Source organism: Pelecanus crispus, chromosome 1, assembly GCF_030463565.1.
Source record: "Pelecanus crispus isolate bPelCri1 chromosome 1, bPelCri1.pri, whole genome shotgun sequence".
Lineage (NCBI taxonomy): Eukaryota > Metazoa > Chordata > Aves > Pelecaniformes > Pelecanidae > Pelecanus > Pelecanus crispus.
In genome coordinates, this window is record NC_134643.1 from 158451216 (window position 1) to 158469782 (window position 18567).

General features: G+C 39.4%; 1 protein-coding gene across 1 annotated transcript in view; it reads left to right on the forward strand.

Annotated features, from left to right (window-relative positions):
- RASA3 (RAS p21 protein activator 3) overlaps window positions 1-18567 on the forward strand; it is a 142027-nt gene that overhangs the window by 109626 nt on the left and 13834 nt on the right. The window contains exons 7-18 of the mRNA XM_075727066.1: window positions 689-761; window positions 5093-5172; window positions 8968-9072; window positions 9577-9733; window positions 10563-10711; window positions 12714-12828; window positions 13645-13719; window positions 14229-14352; window positions 15952-16058; window positions 16715-16792; window positions 17745-17822; window positions 18383-18456. Coding sequence (XP_075583181.1) covers window positions 689-761; window positions 5093-5172; window positions 8968-9072; window positions 9577-9733; window positions 10563-10711; window positions 12714-12828; window positions 13645-13719; window positions 14229-14352; window positions 15952-16058; window positions 16715-16792; window positions 17745-17822; window positions 18383-18456 — 1215 coding nt within the window. The remainder of the gene's footprint in view (window positions 1-688; window positions 762-5092; window positions 5173-8967; window positions 9073-9576; window positions 9734-10562; window positions 10712-12713; window positions 12829-13644; window positions 13720-14228; window positions 14353-15951; window positions 16059-16714; window positions 16793-17744; window positions 17823-18382; window positions 18457-18567) is intronic.

An 18567-nucleotide genomic window follows, 5' to 3' on the forward strand; every position in this document is an offset into this window, starting at 1 on the left:
GCCTATTGCCCAGTGAGTGGTTGGAAGGAGGTCTGCCATGACTTGTTCCTACAGAGCAGTAGAAATTAAGAGACTTCTGCTTAGCACCGCTTGTAATAATTCAACAACATAACATTAACTAAGTGCTGTTGGGGCTGCAGGGAAAATGGTGGTAATATAGGAATAAAAATATTCTTACTGAGGAGATAATTCTGGGTTTTTTGATTATTAACACCACTGAAAAGCATTCATTGATTCCTCAGACCCGGGTTATAAGAGATAAAACACAGAAATAGCTAATGTCAGTCTTCCTGTCTCCTGTGCTTTTAGGGTATGAGGAATTTTTAAGTTGCATCAAGACTGAGACCGTCCCCCAAATGTTGCTGCTCAGAGCCCCATTCTTGCCAGTTGTTTTGTAGAGATAAAAGATTCTGCTGGATCAAGCAAGTGACAGAATCAGGGTTCAAGGACTTGTGTTTAAGATAGGATAACAAACTGTGATTACTGCCAGTTTAGAGAAATAGGCATGCAGTGAATCCCTCTGTTAAATGTGTGCGAGCGTGTATGCCTTGCTGTGCTGGAGCCACATGGCGTTCCAGTTTTATCAGATAAATCAAGCGGATGGCTATTTGTTCCTCAGTGGCTCTGTTCTAGGATCACACTTCTGCTAATGCTTCTTACCTTTTTTTTTTTTCTTTCCTTAATTCAGATCGGAAGCCAAAAAGACTAAAGTTAAAAAGAAGACCAACAATCCACATTTTGATGAAGTGTTTTATTTTGAGGTTGGTATTTCAAAGGAACGGGTGATAAGCTGAAATACTATACTGTAAGATAGTTGGCACAGCATCCTGCTACATGCTGTGCCAGCTGTCTGCTTTGAAAACTGTTTTAAAGCATGGTGCAGGGGAAAGAAGTACCCAGGATCAGACTAGCTGTCTGCTGAGGGAGCAATATATTGCTTCAGCTCAGGTGCTCTGTAGGAAAAGCTTCTAGGTGGGCACTTCTGAGCAGCAGGCTTTTCACTCCATCATGACTCACCCCAGAAGAGTTTCAAAAAAGGACAGTTAAAAATGGGATTTTTTTTTTAAAAAATTCTGGTTTTAGCCTGTGGTTTTACAGCTGCTCCACCCTGTCTTTCCCAGTCAATGGGAGGAAGGCTATCTCCTAGGAATACTGAAAAATGTAGAGGAAAAATACACTTAAACTGGATGTTCTGGCTGTCTACCCGTCTGCTGCAATACCAGTGCCTTTCCTCCAAGTGGGTGAAACCTCTACAGCTTTATTTAATACAGAGCATTTTCAACAACTCTAGTTAAGAGAAAGTATAACTTTCATGAAAGTGCTCATTTTGGTTCTTTCTGGCAAGAGTAGCTGTAATTATGGTGTGTCCATACATATATGTGCATGTGTTTATAATTTGGATACCTCTCGAAACTTTTCATTCTGTCTTCTAAAGTATGTGTATCTTTCTCTTTTCTTTTCCTCTTGGATATCTTAGTCCCAGTCTACACTTAAGTGTTCTGTGTCAATAGATACCTCAAGAACATATCTGGCATAATGAAGTTGATGAAAAGCCAGAGTAGTACATGCAGTTGGCATATCATTGAAAAGCTCTTTCTGCCCATATGGCTTGCATCATTCAGGTCACATTTACATTAGAAATTGTTGCATAGGGATGGCACCTAGGGGTGTGGTTTCTCAAATCAGTTCAGGGGCACAGGCAGCCCCATCAGGAAGTAGAGCTGGGAGAGTGGAGCCATACACGTGCTGTTGCGCTGTGTAGATCTGAAGTGCACATACCATTCTTGGCAGTGGCAGTGAGGGGCTTATTGCTGTCTTCCCCCTCCTTCTGCAAACCATCATCTTTGCCTAGAAGCTGACAGTGGTACCGACTAATCTAAAGTCAGTCATAGCAGCAGAAACACGCTCTTGTTGATGTAATGTATTTAGATTTGAGGAACAGTTCTTTAATTGGCAGGAGCACTTTCTCACTGCCCAAAGTGGTGGAAGGGCAGTGAGGGTTGGCTGGGATAGCTATCTAAGGTAATCTTTCCTCTGGTAACCTAACACGTCTCTTCCTAGGGTATAACTTCTCTGCAGACTTAACTTTAGCTAGCAGTGAGCCTTCATGCCTGCTTGCCTGACCCAATGAGACTCTGTGGAGGTGTTGCATGGGCAGGGTTGGTGGGGGAGAGATCCCATGGTACGGAGCGCTGAAACTGCATTGAAGTGTCTGTGTGATCACTCAGGGCTGCCCAGGATTTCAGTCTGTCACCTGTCCCAGAGCTGCAGCTTTTGGCAGTGGCACAAGAGTGATGCTATATGTAAATAAACTAAAATGGGCTTCTTTATTCTTAACATAGGCAGTTCCGGAGGCGTCTGACAGCGAGAGCTTTTTAAGGAGAATGTAATCCAGTAATTCAGCCTGTAAACCACAAAACTTCACCTGTCTGATTCCTCAGCCTTCTGTGTGCTTCAGGCACAGTGAATGTTTGATATTTAAAAACTGAACTTGGCAGGTGGTGCCATATCAGGAGAGGAAGAAGAGAAACAGAAAGCATCCTCCAGCTACAGTTGTGGAGGGGCCTAGAGGCTTGCTTAGCTTGTCTTTATGCCGAGAGCTGTATTGCATGCAAGTATCAGCAGAAGCAAAACCTGAACTCAAGCCCATGCCCCAGTTGTTCTGCTAACTCAGAGCAAAATATTTTTTCTGTGTGGGTAAGAGCAGAGCTTGGGAAATGTCTGAATCAGCCAGAACTCTGAAACATAAACATACCCTTAGTGCAGACAGAGCCATCATAGATTCATGACATTTTGAGAGTAGTTAGTACCTATCAGGCTAAATGCCTCCAAGGAACAAGGTTCAGTAGAACTGCTACGACTGGGAAATACATTCACTAATGAGACATGGGCAGACCTGTGGCTGGTGCATGCTAATGGAGCGCTCTGATTCCTGTGGAGCTTCACGGATTCATGCTGTTGACAGCAGTGTCGCTTACTGCTTCCAAACAGCTTCATCAGCTTTCCTGCAGTCTGCTAGCACAGTGATTGGCCATGCCTCCAAAGAAGAAGCTGATCTGTAAAAGGCAGTGAATGGGTGCTTTCCTTACTACAACCAAAAAGTCGCACAGATTTGATTTTCTAAATGGAAGACAGGTTATCATTGGTTTGGGAAATCTAAGGGCTTATTTTAAGGGGTGCTATGAGTGAAACTTGCACCTGATGGTTAGGGGCCATTTTCTCCACCGCTCCAGCTGCAGCATGGTGTGGGGGCTCAGAGTTCTATATGCAGCTACAGGAAAATGCCCCTCTTACGGGAAATGAAGAAGTTAGTGCTGGGGACCTGTTTGCAAACCTGCATGTGCTGAAAAAAATTGAGCAGCTGATAAACGGCTTGCCAGCTTTGCCTAAAGAAAGGCACCAGCACAGCAGAGTTGTGCGCCTTTTTTTTGTAAAATGGTACATGGCACCTAGTTCAGCACTGTGGACTTGGGAGTTCCCTCATCTCCAGTTTCATCCTTGGAATGGACAGACATCATACAGCTACCTTTTTAGGAATATCGCTCTTGAGCTGTATTAATCTGCGCACTAAGCAGTCATACAGGTGAACAGAGAGACCTCGTACATGCAGACTCCAGCAAAACTTCTAAGAAAAGTGTTTATTTAAAAGGGATGTGCCATAAGTTCCACCTATGCTATAACTTTTTTTAACAACTCATGTGTTACCAATAATAAAACACTTAAAAGTTTGCTTCTGTATTAAAAATTACACCCTTAGCTTCGCAATAGTAGCAGAAAATGTCATTTGCCATTATGTAGGATAATTTCTTGAAGCCACAGGGAAGCCAGTTGCAAGGGTAGGGTGAAAAAATTTGTGCTGAGCTGCTGAAGTTGTAGGCTATATTTAAATCCTCCATACTCTTGGGCTTACAGGTGCATTTGATTCAATTATAGTCTAGAGGGTTTGGTCTCCAGTACTGGTAGTATCTTTTAGTTTTTATGTATCACCTTGAAAATGGTGCCTGCCTCACACATACACACTCAAAGGCTCTATTGAGTGTCCTGTGCTGAAGATTCTTTTTTGGTTCTTCTCCACTTACGCAGCTGTATCTTTGCCTCCCTTGTTTGTACCATCTGCATCTGATGTACAATATAAAACCAAGAAGTCAAGTTTACAATAAAAGCCAGTTTTTGTGAGTGGGAAGTATTAAGCCACAAGCATATTTAAACCTACAATAAAGTTCAGCTTCTGTGTGCAACCAAGAGCTGAACCCACACATCATACACACTTGCATTTGATCAGTTCCTGCTGTGGTTTCATCTGGGTGGGGTACCCTTTCTCAGGTTTCTGACATGCTATGCAAAAATACAACCATCAAAGTCTTTTTATAATCACACTAGAAAACAAATTTTAAGAAATGTTTGTACAAAACCTTTTTGCTAATGCTCTACACTTACAGCTATCTTCCCATTATTTTCTGCCTGAGCCTTGCCGTTTATCAGTCTTGCAAATATGGTTGGTGAACTGTGCACCTAGTTCTATATTCTGATATGCATAACACAGGCTAGCATCTCTTGGATAATTGATCTACCTGGTGTTTTTTGTATGAGCATGATAAATTGACTTCCAGGATATCAAGACAGGTAGAACTTCCCAGTTATAATTACATCTGCTGTAAAATGTTTTTAAGGGTGGTTTTGGTGTGGGTTTCTTCTTTCCCCCCTCTTCAGAGTGCCTCAGGGCATCTGTTGTACAGCTGTATTTCAAACTCAATTATTAATTGCCCTTTTATTTCCCTAGATGGGTTACAAAAGTGGTATTCCTTTCTGTGATTTTTTTTTGTCAATGTAAACTCAAAGTACGTTAGTAATATTAAAGATGTCCTTCTTCTGTAAAGAAAGCATGGAGTGTCTAGTTACTCTTGGATATGACTGTGTAACTGCCACTTTTGTATAGTGAGGAATCTGTTTAGTCAACAACGGATGTTTTCTGAATCAGGACTGAAGTCACTGCTGATAGTAAAAGACTGTGATCTTTCCAGAGCTTTGTGCAAGTAACATCGGAACGCTTTTGTATCGGATCACTTCATTAAAGTTTCCTCCTTTTTATTAGGTTACAAGACCCAGTAGCTACAACAAGAAATCCCATTTTGATATTGAAGATGTTGATGAAGTTGACAAAATGGAGATTAGGTAATATAAACCACTTTGTACTCATAAATTTGTCTTCCAGAGTTGTGTAACTTTGTAGTAGACTGCGTTTTCAAAGTTGCAAGTGTGGTTTTACTGTTCATAAATCAAGATGTGTCTTTGTCACTGTATCTGTATGCTCCTTTACCTCCACTGTCCTGAAGATGTATGCGAATATGTGACAGTTCCTCTGCAGGAGAAATCCTCATTGTTTTTCTTGGTATCCTATCTACACTGTGTGTATACTAATGTGCAGTTGTCATTAAGCGCAGCCTTTTGTGTCTGTGCTCCCCTTTCCTCCCTCCCTGAGTTTCCCAAGAGAGCCCAGAAGCTCCACGATGCTCTCGGTTAAAGGGTCTGTTTTCTTTTACCACTTAATTTTATCAACCTATATAAGGCCCTTCTTCCCTGAGAGGAAACTCTTGAGCTCCCAGTTTCTCTGGGGCAGAGGCAGTTTCTCTGCCGGACTTTAACCCCTTCTTGCAAGGCTGGGTATGATACATGTGAAATCCATTGCACGGGAAAGAAGCAACTCTGATTTCAAAACCAAAACCACCCCACCCCCTGCCACCCACTTAGTACTATTTTAGAACCTGCTGAGGCCTGTCAACAGTGTCTGGGGGGACAAGGGAATAGAAAGAGTGGAGAGGAAACAATAGGAGGTGCTAAACCTAAAGGTATCACATGCGTCATACCATCACAGACGTTGAAATTTAGGCCATCTGGTGATCTGGATGCACTGTGGCTGAAAACTGTATCTGCATCAGGTGGTGAGAAATTCCCCTCTCTTTTATGCTAGGATTTGGAGGAAGAAAGGTTGAGGGAGAATGGTGGCACCCTGTTCCTCCCCAGGTATTCCCACTAGAGAGGCCGCGAGGGCTTATCTCCCAAAACATTCCCTAGTCCCTTCAGAAGCACAGTTGGCTGTAAGGAAAGGAGGGGAGACCAGGAAGGGGGAACAATACTTACACCCAGCAAGCAAGACGCATCTGTGCTTGTGAATGAATGGATGAGGGCTGTTCTAATTTGACGGTCAGCTGCTGGTTCATGTAGCCTGTTAGCATAGCGTCAGAGCACTGCAAGATCATTAATGGATTTGTGTTTGCCGTGGCTCTGAGACAGGAAAGGGAAACTATTCATATGTGAGAGAGACAAGAGCTGTACTCTGTTTCTCTGAGAACATCTGTGTCAGGCAGTGCAAAGGTAGCTGGTTTAAGGGCAACCCACAGCTAATTCATAGGAGGGAGAGAGCAAAGGCCCAGCTTCAGTGTCATGCTGCTCTGGCGGTGTCAGTGTTGGCAGCACAGATGACCTAGTCCTAGCACCAGACTGTATTTCTGCAAAGCTTTGCATGGTGTAGGCAGGTATGAAGTAACATGTCCCATATCCCATGGAATGTGTGTGATGGAATGGGCAACTGATCAGTGTCTTGGGAGTCCCAGTCTGGTCTTTGTAACCACAATGCCCAGCCACGCACTGATTTTTAAATGAAAGTTAGGATTCTCTGATAGTTTTGTGACTCTGGAAGGGGACCCTAGACATTGGTGGACAGTGGTTACACATTGCTTAACATTTCAGTTGACTCTTATTTTGTACTACTGGACTAAATAGCATTATACAGCTATTTTACTTAGTATATTTCCTGGACAAATAACTCTGCATTGTTAATGTACATGGAGCTGAGCTTCAGAAAAGGCTTTCATTCCTTAAAACCAACACAGTACAGTGTGGTAAAAATGAATAGTTTGCGAGGAGGCTTACAAAATAGTTGGGAAAGGATTAAGCACTTAAATAATAGACAAAAGCAGATAAAGTGTTAGTCTTGGTTGGGCAAACTCTTTGCTCAGAGGTTTTGTCCCTTGCAGGACAGAGTGTTTTTGTTTCCATCTCAGGTTCCCCTTCCACCCCCGCTCACTTCCTCCAGTCTGTTTAGTTAGAGTTAGATTGCCCCCATGCCCTCTGGACAGATCATACAATTTATGGGTTTGGGGCTTTGTTTTCTTTTTCTCCCCTGAGAAAAATACCATTCCACAGGGTAAAGAGGAGACTTAGTCTCTCATGGTTTCTCTCTAAAGCTATGAAAGTTTCTCTTTTTGAGTGGGTGTAGGAAGTTGCAGGCAGGGCATATCAACACTTAGGGACCAGATGTTCTGGTGAAATTCATTGTTTCTCCTCCCCCTCTCTGTTGTTTCTTTTTTTCTGTCAGACTACAGTCTGACCAGTTTTAGAATAACACTTGCCATAATTTTGCCTTCTAAAAACCTCAGGAAACAGTAAACTTTTAGACTCTAAGGTCTGTGTATTATGACTTTTTAAAATGCTGCTTATGCTTTGTACTCCAAGCACACAAAACAATTTCAGAATTTGCATGCCTGCTTTGCTTACTGTGTAGTGTAAGATCTACCTTAAGCTGTTAGTTCCTCTCCTACAGATCCTTTGCACTGATTTTCTTTAACAAGTTGCTGTGGGGGAACACCTTTTGGCTGTGTATGTTTGAAAGTGTTATTGCTAGTGGGCATCTTGAAAGAATTTGGATAAACTAGAAACCAGTAGCCTGTAAATACTTGGCAAACTAAGTTTGACTACATGTAAATAAACTTCTCAAACGATTCCTTTCCTCCTGAAGCTGCTTTTAGCCATCTGAATTAGTTAGCAAGATAGTAACCAACCAGATACGGAGAAAGGGGAGAGGAGGTTGAATTTTCAAAGAAGTTTTTTCCTTTGGAGGAATTCTTGCCCTGCAGAAATACTGTCAAAATATCAGAGTTTGAAGAACTTAACCCAGCAGGCATGCAGTGGTATGTCTAGTGTATGAAACTTGATGCATGAGACACTGTTGAGAGACAAGGCTCAGAGGATTTAAGTGACATCCGCTGCACTTGCATAAGGTAGGATAAACCTTTAGCAGGACTATCAACATCCATTCCTTGATAAGCCTACTGTGACTTGCTTGAGAGTAGAAAGGTTGTGTAAATAAGTCCATAACTGAATGACTTTGCACCTTATCCAAATTAAAGTTGGTCTTGCTGCAAGGTGGGCATTATAGCATTTACCTACAAATGCCATGTTAGACACCAGTACTTCTATTTTGAATCTCAGTACAGTTGTTTTACATCCTAATGTTAAAGAGCATGTAAAAGGGAAGGAAGTATCATCTGAAGACACATCTCAGAACTTCCCAAATGTGAGGAACTGAGCACCAAAAATTGTGTAGGCTTCAGTCAATACACTGATTATGCAGAGTGGTAGAACTGTCTTAAAGTTTTGAGTATCTGTACAGAACTAGTTTAAGTGCAACAAATTTGTAGGCTTGACAGTCTTCCTAGGAGCTAGAGCACTGGGAAGGACTGTGTAGACATTAAGCCTAATGCTGTCAAGCTGCTGCTTAGCTGCTAGTAATCCCAAATTACACCAGGACTGACAGTATGGAGTCCTTAAATATCTCTACAATTTTTCTCCCTGGTGTCCATTTTACCTGTATTTTTCTGTTACCTGGGATAGCCAAACAGCCCCCTGAATCTTTATCAATATGGATAGAGGAAACAGTACAGATGAGGAAACGGTAGTCTAGATGATTTTTTTCGCTGTTGTTTCATGGAGGTGAATTGCAAGGCTCCAGAAATCTAAGGTAAGGTTGTCTCTTTACTGTTTGGAAACCACTGTTGTACAGTTTTGAGACTTTCTAACTCATAGGCTTGAGGGGAAAAAAACACAAAATTGAAAACAAGGTTGGGATTATTTGGTTTTAACTTTTTTATTTATTATGAATATTTTCAAAATTATTTGGTTTTATTACAGGGTTGATCTTTGGAATGCCAGTAACTTGAAGTTTGGAGACGAGTTTCTAGGAGAACTGAGACTCCCTTTGAAATTTCTCCGACAGTCTAGTTCTTACGAAGCATGGTATTTGACATTTTTCTTTTGGAGAATAAGTAGAAACATATGTCTGCTGTGAAGACTTAAAGAGTAATTACTGCTATGTGATAAAGTTCAAATGGATTTAATTTGTATCCTTTTTTGTAAGCAAGCCAAAGTAATCTTAGCAAATGTAAGAACAAGAAGTTTTGATAATGTGATTACAGATTTCAGTCTGCCTCTGTATTGTACGTGGGAGTTCTCATACATTGGCTTGATGATATTATTTACTGCAGTTCGTCAGCAGTGCCATAGTTTTAGTGTGTGGGTTTTTAATCATATCTACATAAATCTTTATGATCAGAACTTCCTATGTTGCAGCTGGTGCAAAATAGACTGGCAAATTTAATTAAAAAGTCTGATTCAGAACCCTCAAGAATTTGATACATATATAAATATTGTACATATCTAACATTGTATGTAAGTTCACGTATAGTCTGAGATAATCTTGTGTTTCAGCACAAACTTTCTGTCTTATTTTTTGCATATCAGGTATTTCCTGCAGCCCAGAGATAATGGTAACAAGTCATTGAAACCTGATGACCTTGGTTCCTTAAGGTTAAATGTGGTTTACACTGAGGACCATGTTTTTTCCTCAGACTATTACAGTCCACTTAGAGACCTCCTGCTAAAATCTGCAGATGTTGAGGTAATTTGCTTGCACTGCTTGTTGTTTACCTGCAGATCATCCTCACAAGGGCCTCTCTGAGTGTTTGTCACTATCTTGTTGGCACCATAGTTGTGTAATTACCAGATACTTCAGCTTCTTCCTTTTCCGACCTGAGGGCCTTGTTAAGCTCTGCATATCCCTGGTGCTTGTTTTTTCAGTCCTTGCAGAAAGATCTTTATCTGCATGCAGCATGGTAGGTGAAGGCACACCCAGGAACACCAGTGGTTTTAACAGTAACATATTCTCCCTGTCTTTCTAGTTTTACATGTGAAAATGCAAAGTAAACTTCGGTTTGGTCAATTGGTTGGAACAGGTTTACTTGCATAATTAAAAAAAAAAAAAAACCCAAACCTGAACCAAGAAATAGTCTTGAAATGTCAGAGGGTTGGACCATGTCTGCTATTGTGTATACTTTTAGCAGTTGTAACAATGCTTTTATTTTTTCAGTACAAGAACTGGGTTCTGTACTTAACTGTGGCTTGAAATTGAGAAGGATTAGAGTTCTTCCTCTTCATTTGCTTCCCAGGCAACAGTGACATTCAGTGAAAAGATAGCTATTAAAAATGGGGAGGAAAAAAAGAGGCTGTACTGCAATAGTTTTTAAATCTCTGCCCTCTTGTGATCAAAACTTACAGCCAACAAAAACTGGAATGTAATGCCCAGGAATGTTATGTACAGGCATGTTTGAGTTAACTGGCCGCTGCAACTATTGTGTGGGGTTCTGCATCAAGGAGCTAATGGGAAAAGTAAAAAAGCATGCTTGTTCTAGAAAGATCTCTCAAAGGTTTTATTTCTTTCCACTGTTCAGCCTGTTTCAGCATCAGCTGCACACATTTTGGGTGAAGTTTGCAGAGAAAAACAGGAAGCAGCCATACCTCTTGTCAGGCTTTTCTTACACTATGGCAGAATTGTGCCTTTCATAAGTGCCATTGCAAATGCTGAAGTGAAGAGAACTCAGTAAGTACCAAAAACCAAATTTCTATCAAGCATACCTACTCTGTGTTGGCTAGTGTTAGGATCCTCTACTCAGTTTCTAGAGTTCTATGTAATTTCAAAAGAAACTGTTGGAGTTGTTCCTGTTTCTCCCAGCTGAGTGGCAGAGTTCTTTATAAATGCATTCACTGTTCTGAAGATCTGGTGAGTTTTATTTTAGGAGGAATTCCCATCATGTTTTGTGAAATCTACTTGCAAGACTATTGTATAGTCTGAGCAGGGATTTTCATTCTTCTCAGTCTTAATTATATTTGATGATAACTGTGAAATCCTACATTACCTTCAGCTGTTCATATGAAATCATTTCAGCTTTATAGAGTGCTAATAAATCATCTAGTGCCGAGTAAAAGCGTGTGTTGAATTTGTTCAAAACAAAAAACAAGTTTCTTCCTAATCATGAATATTTAAGGCAAGCTGTGTGTCTAATCTTTCCAGTTAGAGGGCTGAGGAACAAAGATGGGATTGGATCCGGCAGTGGATAGCAGAAAACAAAATCTTTCTTCTGGTCACTTCTTATAAGTACCTTGTTTGACTTACACTACTAAACTGTCAGCACACCAGTAAGATCTAGTATTCACAGCAGGCAGGTCCTAAAGAACACTTGTTGCCACAAGCCTCATGCCTATGTAGTCATGCTCTTGACTGACACTCGAAGAGGAAAATTGCGAGTCAAGGGGAGTGACAGATACTGACTCTAAAGTAACAGCTTCCTCAGTACAAAATAAAGTCTTTGTGTGGGTTGGCTTTTTTCAGAGTGTCTGAGGGATAGCGTGTTTTCCTTCCTGTAGGTAGGTGTATTTTTTTCTGTGCTGCAGGTTGGCTGAAACAGCTTGGTTGCTGCAGTATGAGGAAATTTGCTGCTCCCTAGTCAGTCATGTTCCTGTGTTAAAACAGCAAAGATGCTGTTTGTTTTCAGGGCTTTCTGGCATTTGTAACAAGCAGTGAGCTTACTTTTTTATGAAACAAAATGATGAATCCAGCAAAGTAATTCATCTTGTTATTCACTACTTCTAAATGGGTACAACTGTAGTAAGCCATAAACAACAGAAAAGAGATCAGTGTGTGAACAAGAACAAGCAAATAACTTGGATATAAAGTTTGATCTGCTGTCAGTAGGCACAGCTTTTGATCATATGGGTTGTAGATGAGATCATTGATTATGTACCTATCTGCATAACGTAAATTGATATACAAGGAATTGCAGGTAGGAAATTAATATGAAATTGCTTGCATTCTCAAAATGCAAGTAATACTGAAAAAAAAGTACATGTGATAGTGCAGCTAGCTAAAGCTTAACGAATCACAGTGGCCATATGTCTAGCACAGGAAAAATTTTGTGCAAGTGGCTTTTCAGAAAAATGTGAGAGTCTGTATGGCATCAGCTATCCTCACAGTTCTTGGGGCAGAATTGGGATCTGCACTGTGTTTATGTGTTATCGCAGGACAGTGCTGTAAGTCACTTAGAAAAGATGGCTATGTCATTGGAGCCGGTGTTTTCATCCCCCTCTCAGCTTACAAGTATTCGTTTTGTAGGAGAAGGTGGTAGGTCACGTGTAATGTCCAGTGTTGTTGTGAGACTAAAATCACTGCTTTCTTCCCTTACTCAGATTAACGCTGTTCAGTAGCACATGAGAGCGGGCGCATGTTTCCCTGTTTATATTGTAAAACCCTTTGATTTGAGCCAGCGTGTTGCCTTGTGTTTGGATGGTGCACTGAGCACGCTGCGCTGATACAAAGAAGAAAATCTGTAGTCCCTCTGGATTTACCGTGACTACTGCTTTTCTGTTATAACCTGGAAGTGCACTAAATGCTACGTGACTGCCTTTAATGGCAGGCTGATGTCAAAGGGAGTTTTTGTTTGTGCATTCAAACTCAGATTTCCGTCACCTTTCACTGCTTCTTTTATTTCCATATATTAGCAGTTTATTACAAAGAGACTAAATTACAGAAATTTGTTCACTTCCAGAGATCCAAACACCATTTTCAGAGGAAACTCATTAACTTCCAAGTGCATTGACGAGACAATGAAACTGGCAGGGATGCATTATCTGCAAGTTACACTAAAGCCAATTATAGATGAGGTAAGAGAAGTTTAGACTGTTCATTTGATAAAATGTCACTGTAAAAGGCCTTCAGGGAGCAGATACTGTTTATTCCTTCCCACTGTAAGATGACTTTGTAGGAATAATGCTTAAGAACCTCTTTCTCTGTTAAAATCCTGTGTGCTAGTTTAGCCACAGCTGAGTCACCCAATTCAGAAACAGTTAGATTGTGCTAAAGGAAAAGGAAAGTTTCCATTTATTTAACTGAATTACTCTGTTTTATAAAATCTAACATCTATTGTTTCTGAGAAATTAATAAAGTAATAACTTAAATGAATAAAGAATATATGCAGCAGAAAGCTGCTGGGAAGCTGTAATTAATACATTTCATCCCGTGGGTATAAAGGAATAAAATTATTCCTAGACAATTGTGTGTATTATTCATGTAATTGGGCAATACTTTCAGACCACAGACTTCCTTTAAATGATTTGACAATTTCTTCAGCTGTTGTGGTAATGTTTCATCAACAAATGTCAAGATTTTAAAGAATATAGCTGTACTTTCAGAGTTGACTGTTTTGGAAAAACAGGACTGGTTTTGAACAGCCTTGCTTGAGAGAGTCTAACGAACAATTCTTTGTTTCAGTTGAAGGAAAGGGTAGAACAATTAATGCTACTTTTTGGAAAAAAATTAAGATCACGTGTAATTTACCTTCAGTGCTTTGTCAAAAGAAAAAGATACAATTTATAAAGTTGGCTTTTGCCTTTTACCCCCAAAAACTAACAGATTATGCTTCATAACTTTTTCTACTTGAAGGTAAACTGATATATTAATTGTTCATTATTTTTTTCTAGATCTGCCAGGTTCATAAACCTTGTGAAATTGATCCTGTGAAATTAAAAGATGGTGAAAACCTGGAAAATAACAGGGTATGCATTAGATTTTGAAGATACAATGTCTGTTTACACTATCAAGTTTAACTGAGTTCCTCAGATGTTTGATGTTGCAAGTAATTTTGTCATTCACTAGACTGCACTAGAAGCTTTCTTAACACCACAAACTGTTATAATTATTTTACAATGGCTTTACATTATGCTATCAATACAATATCAGTAGAATGTTAATGTCTTTTCCCCCTGCCCTTAAGGACAAGGATAACTTAGCCTGTGGCTCTACTGATGACGTAGAAAATGGTGCTATGAAAAGGAACGATATGCCATATTGCCATATCGCTTATGATTTTGGTTTTGAGAGGAATAATATTTTTTACGTTTATACTTGAACATGTGTGTTTACTAAAGAGAGTATCATAGAGTGTGAGATTGTACATTGAAAGTGAGGATCTTTTAATGATGCCATTATGAATAGAACCAGGAATAATACCGCTTTCCACAGCAGAAAATGATACTAGTTTTGTCCTAATCATTGCATTTTTCAGGAAAATTTGAGGCAATATGTTGATCGTATTTTTACTGTAATTACAAAATCTGGTGTAAGCTGCCCTACAGTGATGTGCGATATTTTCTTTTCACTGAGAGAATCAGCTGCCAAACGTTTTCAAGGTGAGTTTCTATATATTGATTTATTTTATACCACTGATATCTTTTAAACATAGGTGTAGTCTAGCAGTCTGCATGATCCATGATGGATTTAGTAATTGAACAGCAGCTTATCCAAAATAGCATTTGGAGCGTGTATTAATGCTGGTTTTTGCTTGATTATTCATTCCACAAAGAACATGACTTTTAATGATTGTATAAGTTTTCCTTAAACATCTTTCAAAGAAAAACAGCATTTAAAAAGAGCGTTATGATGGTATGTATTTATGGTTTTAATACTTGCAAAGTATGCTCAGTTTTCAAATGTTCAGGTTTTTGTAATGGCTTATTCTGCCGACTCAGTGGAGTTGAATTACCTTCTGCTCATACGTCAATCTGTAATAAAGGCCAATCTATAAATTATTGGAGTCATTGCAAGCTCATTGCCCTAGGAGGCCCATGTGCTGCAAAGGTTTTCTGGCTGCCAAGAGAGAATTCTTTCCGTTCCCTCCTAGTTGTTTTGGCTCTGTGAAAATGAGCAGGCAATATAGAACCGGAATTGAGCAGAACAACCAACCTGTGTATTTTCATGAAGGGAAGCAGATTACAATATGGAAGTTTTAGAGTAATAAGAGTTCAGCTTCTAAACAGTCACTTCATAGTAGAGAAGCTCAAGCAGAAAGCCATTGATTGTGCTGTCGTGCTTTTTATGTAAAAATAAATAAATAGGACGAGAGGAAATGGCCTCAAGTTGCATCAGGGGAGGTTTAGATTGGATATTAGGGAAAATGTCTTTACTGAAAGGGTAGTCAAGCCTTGGAACAGGCTGCCCAGAGAGGTGGTGGAGTCACCATCCCTGGAGGCGTTCAAAAAAACGTGTAGATGTGGCAGATCAGGACATGGTTTAGTGGTCATGGTGGTGTTGGATTGATGGTTGGACTGGTGATCTTAGATATCATTTCCAACCTTAATGATTCTATTCTAGTTTTACTTTCGTTAAAAACTAATCCAGCCACGAAGCCAGGAAACATGAAATTAATTCTTACTCTACCCTTACTTGGTTTATTGGTGGACTTGGTAGTGTTAGGTTGATGGTTGGACTTGATGATCTTAAAGGTCTTTTCCAACCTAAACGATTCTATGACTCTAAATTGTATTTTCTGTAATTAACAACTGGAATAGATAGGTTAGGAGTCTGTACAGCACTTGTGCTTGGGGCTATAACTAGATAACTGAAAGTTGGCCTCTGTGCTGAACGTTTCATAAACTATGTAAGTTATTCATCATACTTGAGTTGCATAGATGGAGTAGCAGATGTTTGTATGAATTCCCTTGTGCAGTGGAAAAGTGACTGGTGTTCTCCCAGTAGCATGTGTTGTGAATTCGCTTCTTTTTAAAAGGCTGTCATTGACATTTCTTTGGTTTATGCTAGCCAGTCTCTGGTTCCAAATCCTCCATCATCAGTTAATCCTGTAACTCACAAATATATGTTTCTAGCACGTGCTTGAGTTAACTTTCTGAAGGCATTCTGATGATTTCAGAAGGTTTTTAAGGAAGGATTATTGAAATGCTGAGTAGAGGTCTCTCTTTTTTTTTTTTTTTTTTTTTTTTTTTTTTAAATAGGTGACCTAGATGTGAGGTATACAGCTGTCAGCAGCTTTATTTTCCTGAGATTCTTTGCTCCTGCCATTCTTTCCCCAAACCTCTTTCAGCTTACACCACACCATCCAGTAAGTACTGTATCAATTTTTTTTTCTAGCTAGGGGTATCGTTCTGTCACCATAGTCTGTCTATCAAGATTCTTTCTTCAGTTATTTTAATAGCCTTTAGAAGAAGTACCTTTGTTAGTTCAAACATCTGCTATGTCTGTCTTGGGTATGAAGCATATGTTGAATGACTATGTATGTGAAGAACTTGGGAGGTATGGGAGGAACAGTGAAATTTAAGGACAAACAAAGTAGATGGTCTAAGCTGCTGTGGAAAAGATGGTCACTGCTTCATTTTTGCTGCATTACATTGCTGACAATCAATCCAGCATTAATGTTGGAAATGTTTTGGATGTTAAGCAACTTATCCAAGACTTTTAGTAGTCGTTCTTATTGGGAGTGGGGAGGACCTGCACAGTCTTCAAGACAGAAAGCTCTATTTTTGTTTTGCAAGTGATTGCCTTTGATTCTCTGAAGAGCAGTAGGGTAGCTATGAAGCATGATGGCTTAAGTGTCAAAAGCCTTTAAAAAGGCAACTTTTTTCCTGTAGTGTTTTATCAGGTCTTTTCTAATTTTATTTTACTTTTCTGCAAGTGAAAAAGAAAGAAGAAACAATAGTTTACCTTCCTCTATTCCATATTTTAAATAACTAGTCCATATAATATTGTTCTCTTTCCTAGGATCCTCAGACTTCTCGAACTTTGACACTTATCTCTAAAACCATTCAAACGCTAGGCAGCCTATCAAAATCTAAATCTGTAAGTATGCCATTTTCATTTAAAGGCTTAATTCAGGAAAGTGATATTTTTTTTTTTTTTAATCTTTTATCACTCATTACAATTAAGCCTTTAAACTGCTTGAGTTGTACCAGGGTTATGCAAAACTGGTTATGATTGCTTTGATTATAAGCCCCTCTCATACTCACAGGAAAGCTAAATCTGTCTAAACCTGAACTAGATTTCAGTAAAGCAAAATTGTGTGACCAAACTAGAAGTCTGTTCAGGGCTTTTCATTCCTTCCTTCTGGAAGAAAGATAGTGATCAGAAAAACCTGTGAAGTTCTCTACTTGCCTCCAGTACATTAGAGCAGCTCTACAGGGCTTTACAGATTGTTTCAACATTTTAAAGCTCAACTGAGAAGAATTGCTCAGTAAGGGGAAGGGTTATTCTTTTCTTTTCATAACTGGTTCAGTTTTCTGCCAGTCAGTGGTGAGATTAGATGCAAATGCCCATGCTCTGGATCTTTGATTCAAATAAAACTTGTGTACCTAAGGCACCACACTGCTATATCTGGTGATAATTTGGGGTCGCTGGTGGTCTAGTTAAGATACACACAGGCAACTGTAGATGAATCTGTACCTCGATTACGAATCCTTTGAGACAGTAGAATTCCTTCTCTCGCACTTTTTGTCAGCTTCTTTTAGGACCAAGATTAAAAGCCAAAGCATAAGTTTGAAGCTTTTGAAGAATACATTATTAACTGTAGTAACTGAACATTTGAAATGCATTCTGCTACCTTTCTGAAATAAAAATTTGGTACTGCTGAATGTGTGCTGTACAACATGAAAGTAGCGCTTCGCTTATTTTACCTCTGGCCAGGAAAAAACCCCTCTTATCTGCGGTGGCTTGCCTCATAGTCTACTGCTGTTAACAATAATATTTTCTGTATAAACTGTATAATGATATGCATGGTTTTGGCTTTGTATTTCAGGCCAATTTCAAGGAATCCTACATGGCTACTTTTTATGACTACTTTAATGAGCAGAAATATGCAGATGCAGTAAAAAATGTAAGTAATGCATGTGAATGTTCTGAAAATCCTGCTGTGTTGTTGAAGCTGTTGCTCGGAATCCTAGAATGTAATACATACTGTTTGTAAACCAGGAAGCGTGTGCTGGAAAAAGCAGACTCCTGATAACTGTAATAGTCAAGAAACTTTTATCAAATTATGTGCATGTCAATAGTAGAATCCTTTTGGATCTAATTCTACTTAATAATTAGGTTGGATTAACAAGCTGCTACTTAGAACTTGAGGCGTGTGCATACTTCATAGGATGCTGCAGATCTGTGATGAAAATTGCTTAGTCCAAAAGGAAGCGAAAGATACATATAACAAAGGAGAAGCCCAAGAAGTGTTGGTTATTTGCAGTTTTTCTGCTGAAGAGCATTTGTGCTATTTTTAGTTTACAACCCAGGAAACCTCCCAAATTCCTCAAGCTTCTGCCATTACCTTCTGTTTAACTACTTTTACAATATTTTCTTGTAGCTCTGTGCTGTACAAATGTTAAAGATTTTAATTTGGTAGTCCGGTACTGTCATTTTTATCTACGCTTTTTGTTCACCTTTTAGTTTCTAGATTTAATTTCATCTTCGGGAACTAGAGATCACAAGAGCATAGAGCAACCTATATTGCTTAAAGAAGGGTAAGCATGCATGTGCAACAAAACTCTCTACTTGTGTGCTTGCTACCATTCTAAGGCAGCTATTCTTTTTTTTCCGCCATCCCTGTTCCGTCCATGTGTTCAGAGAAGAAC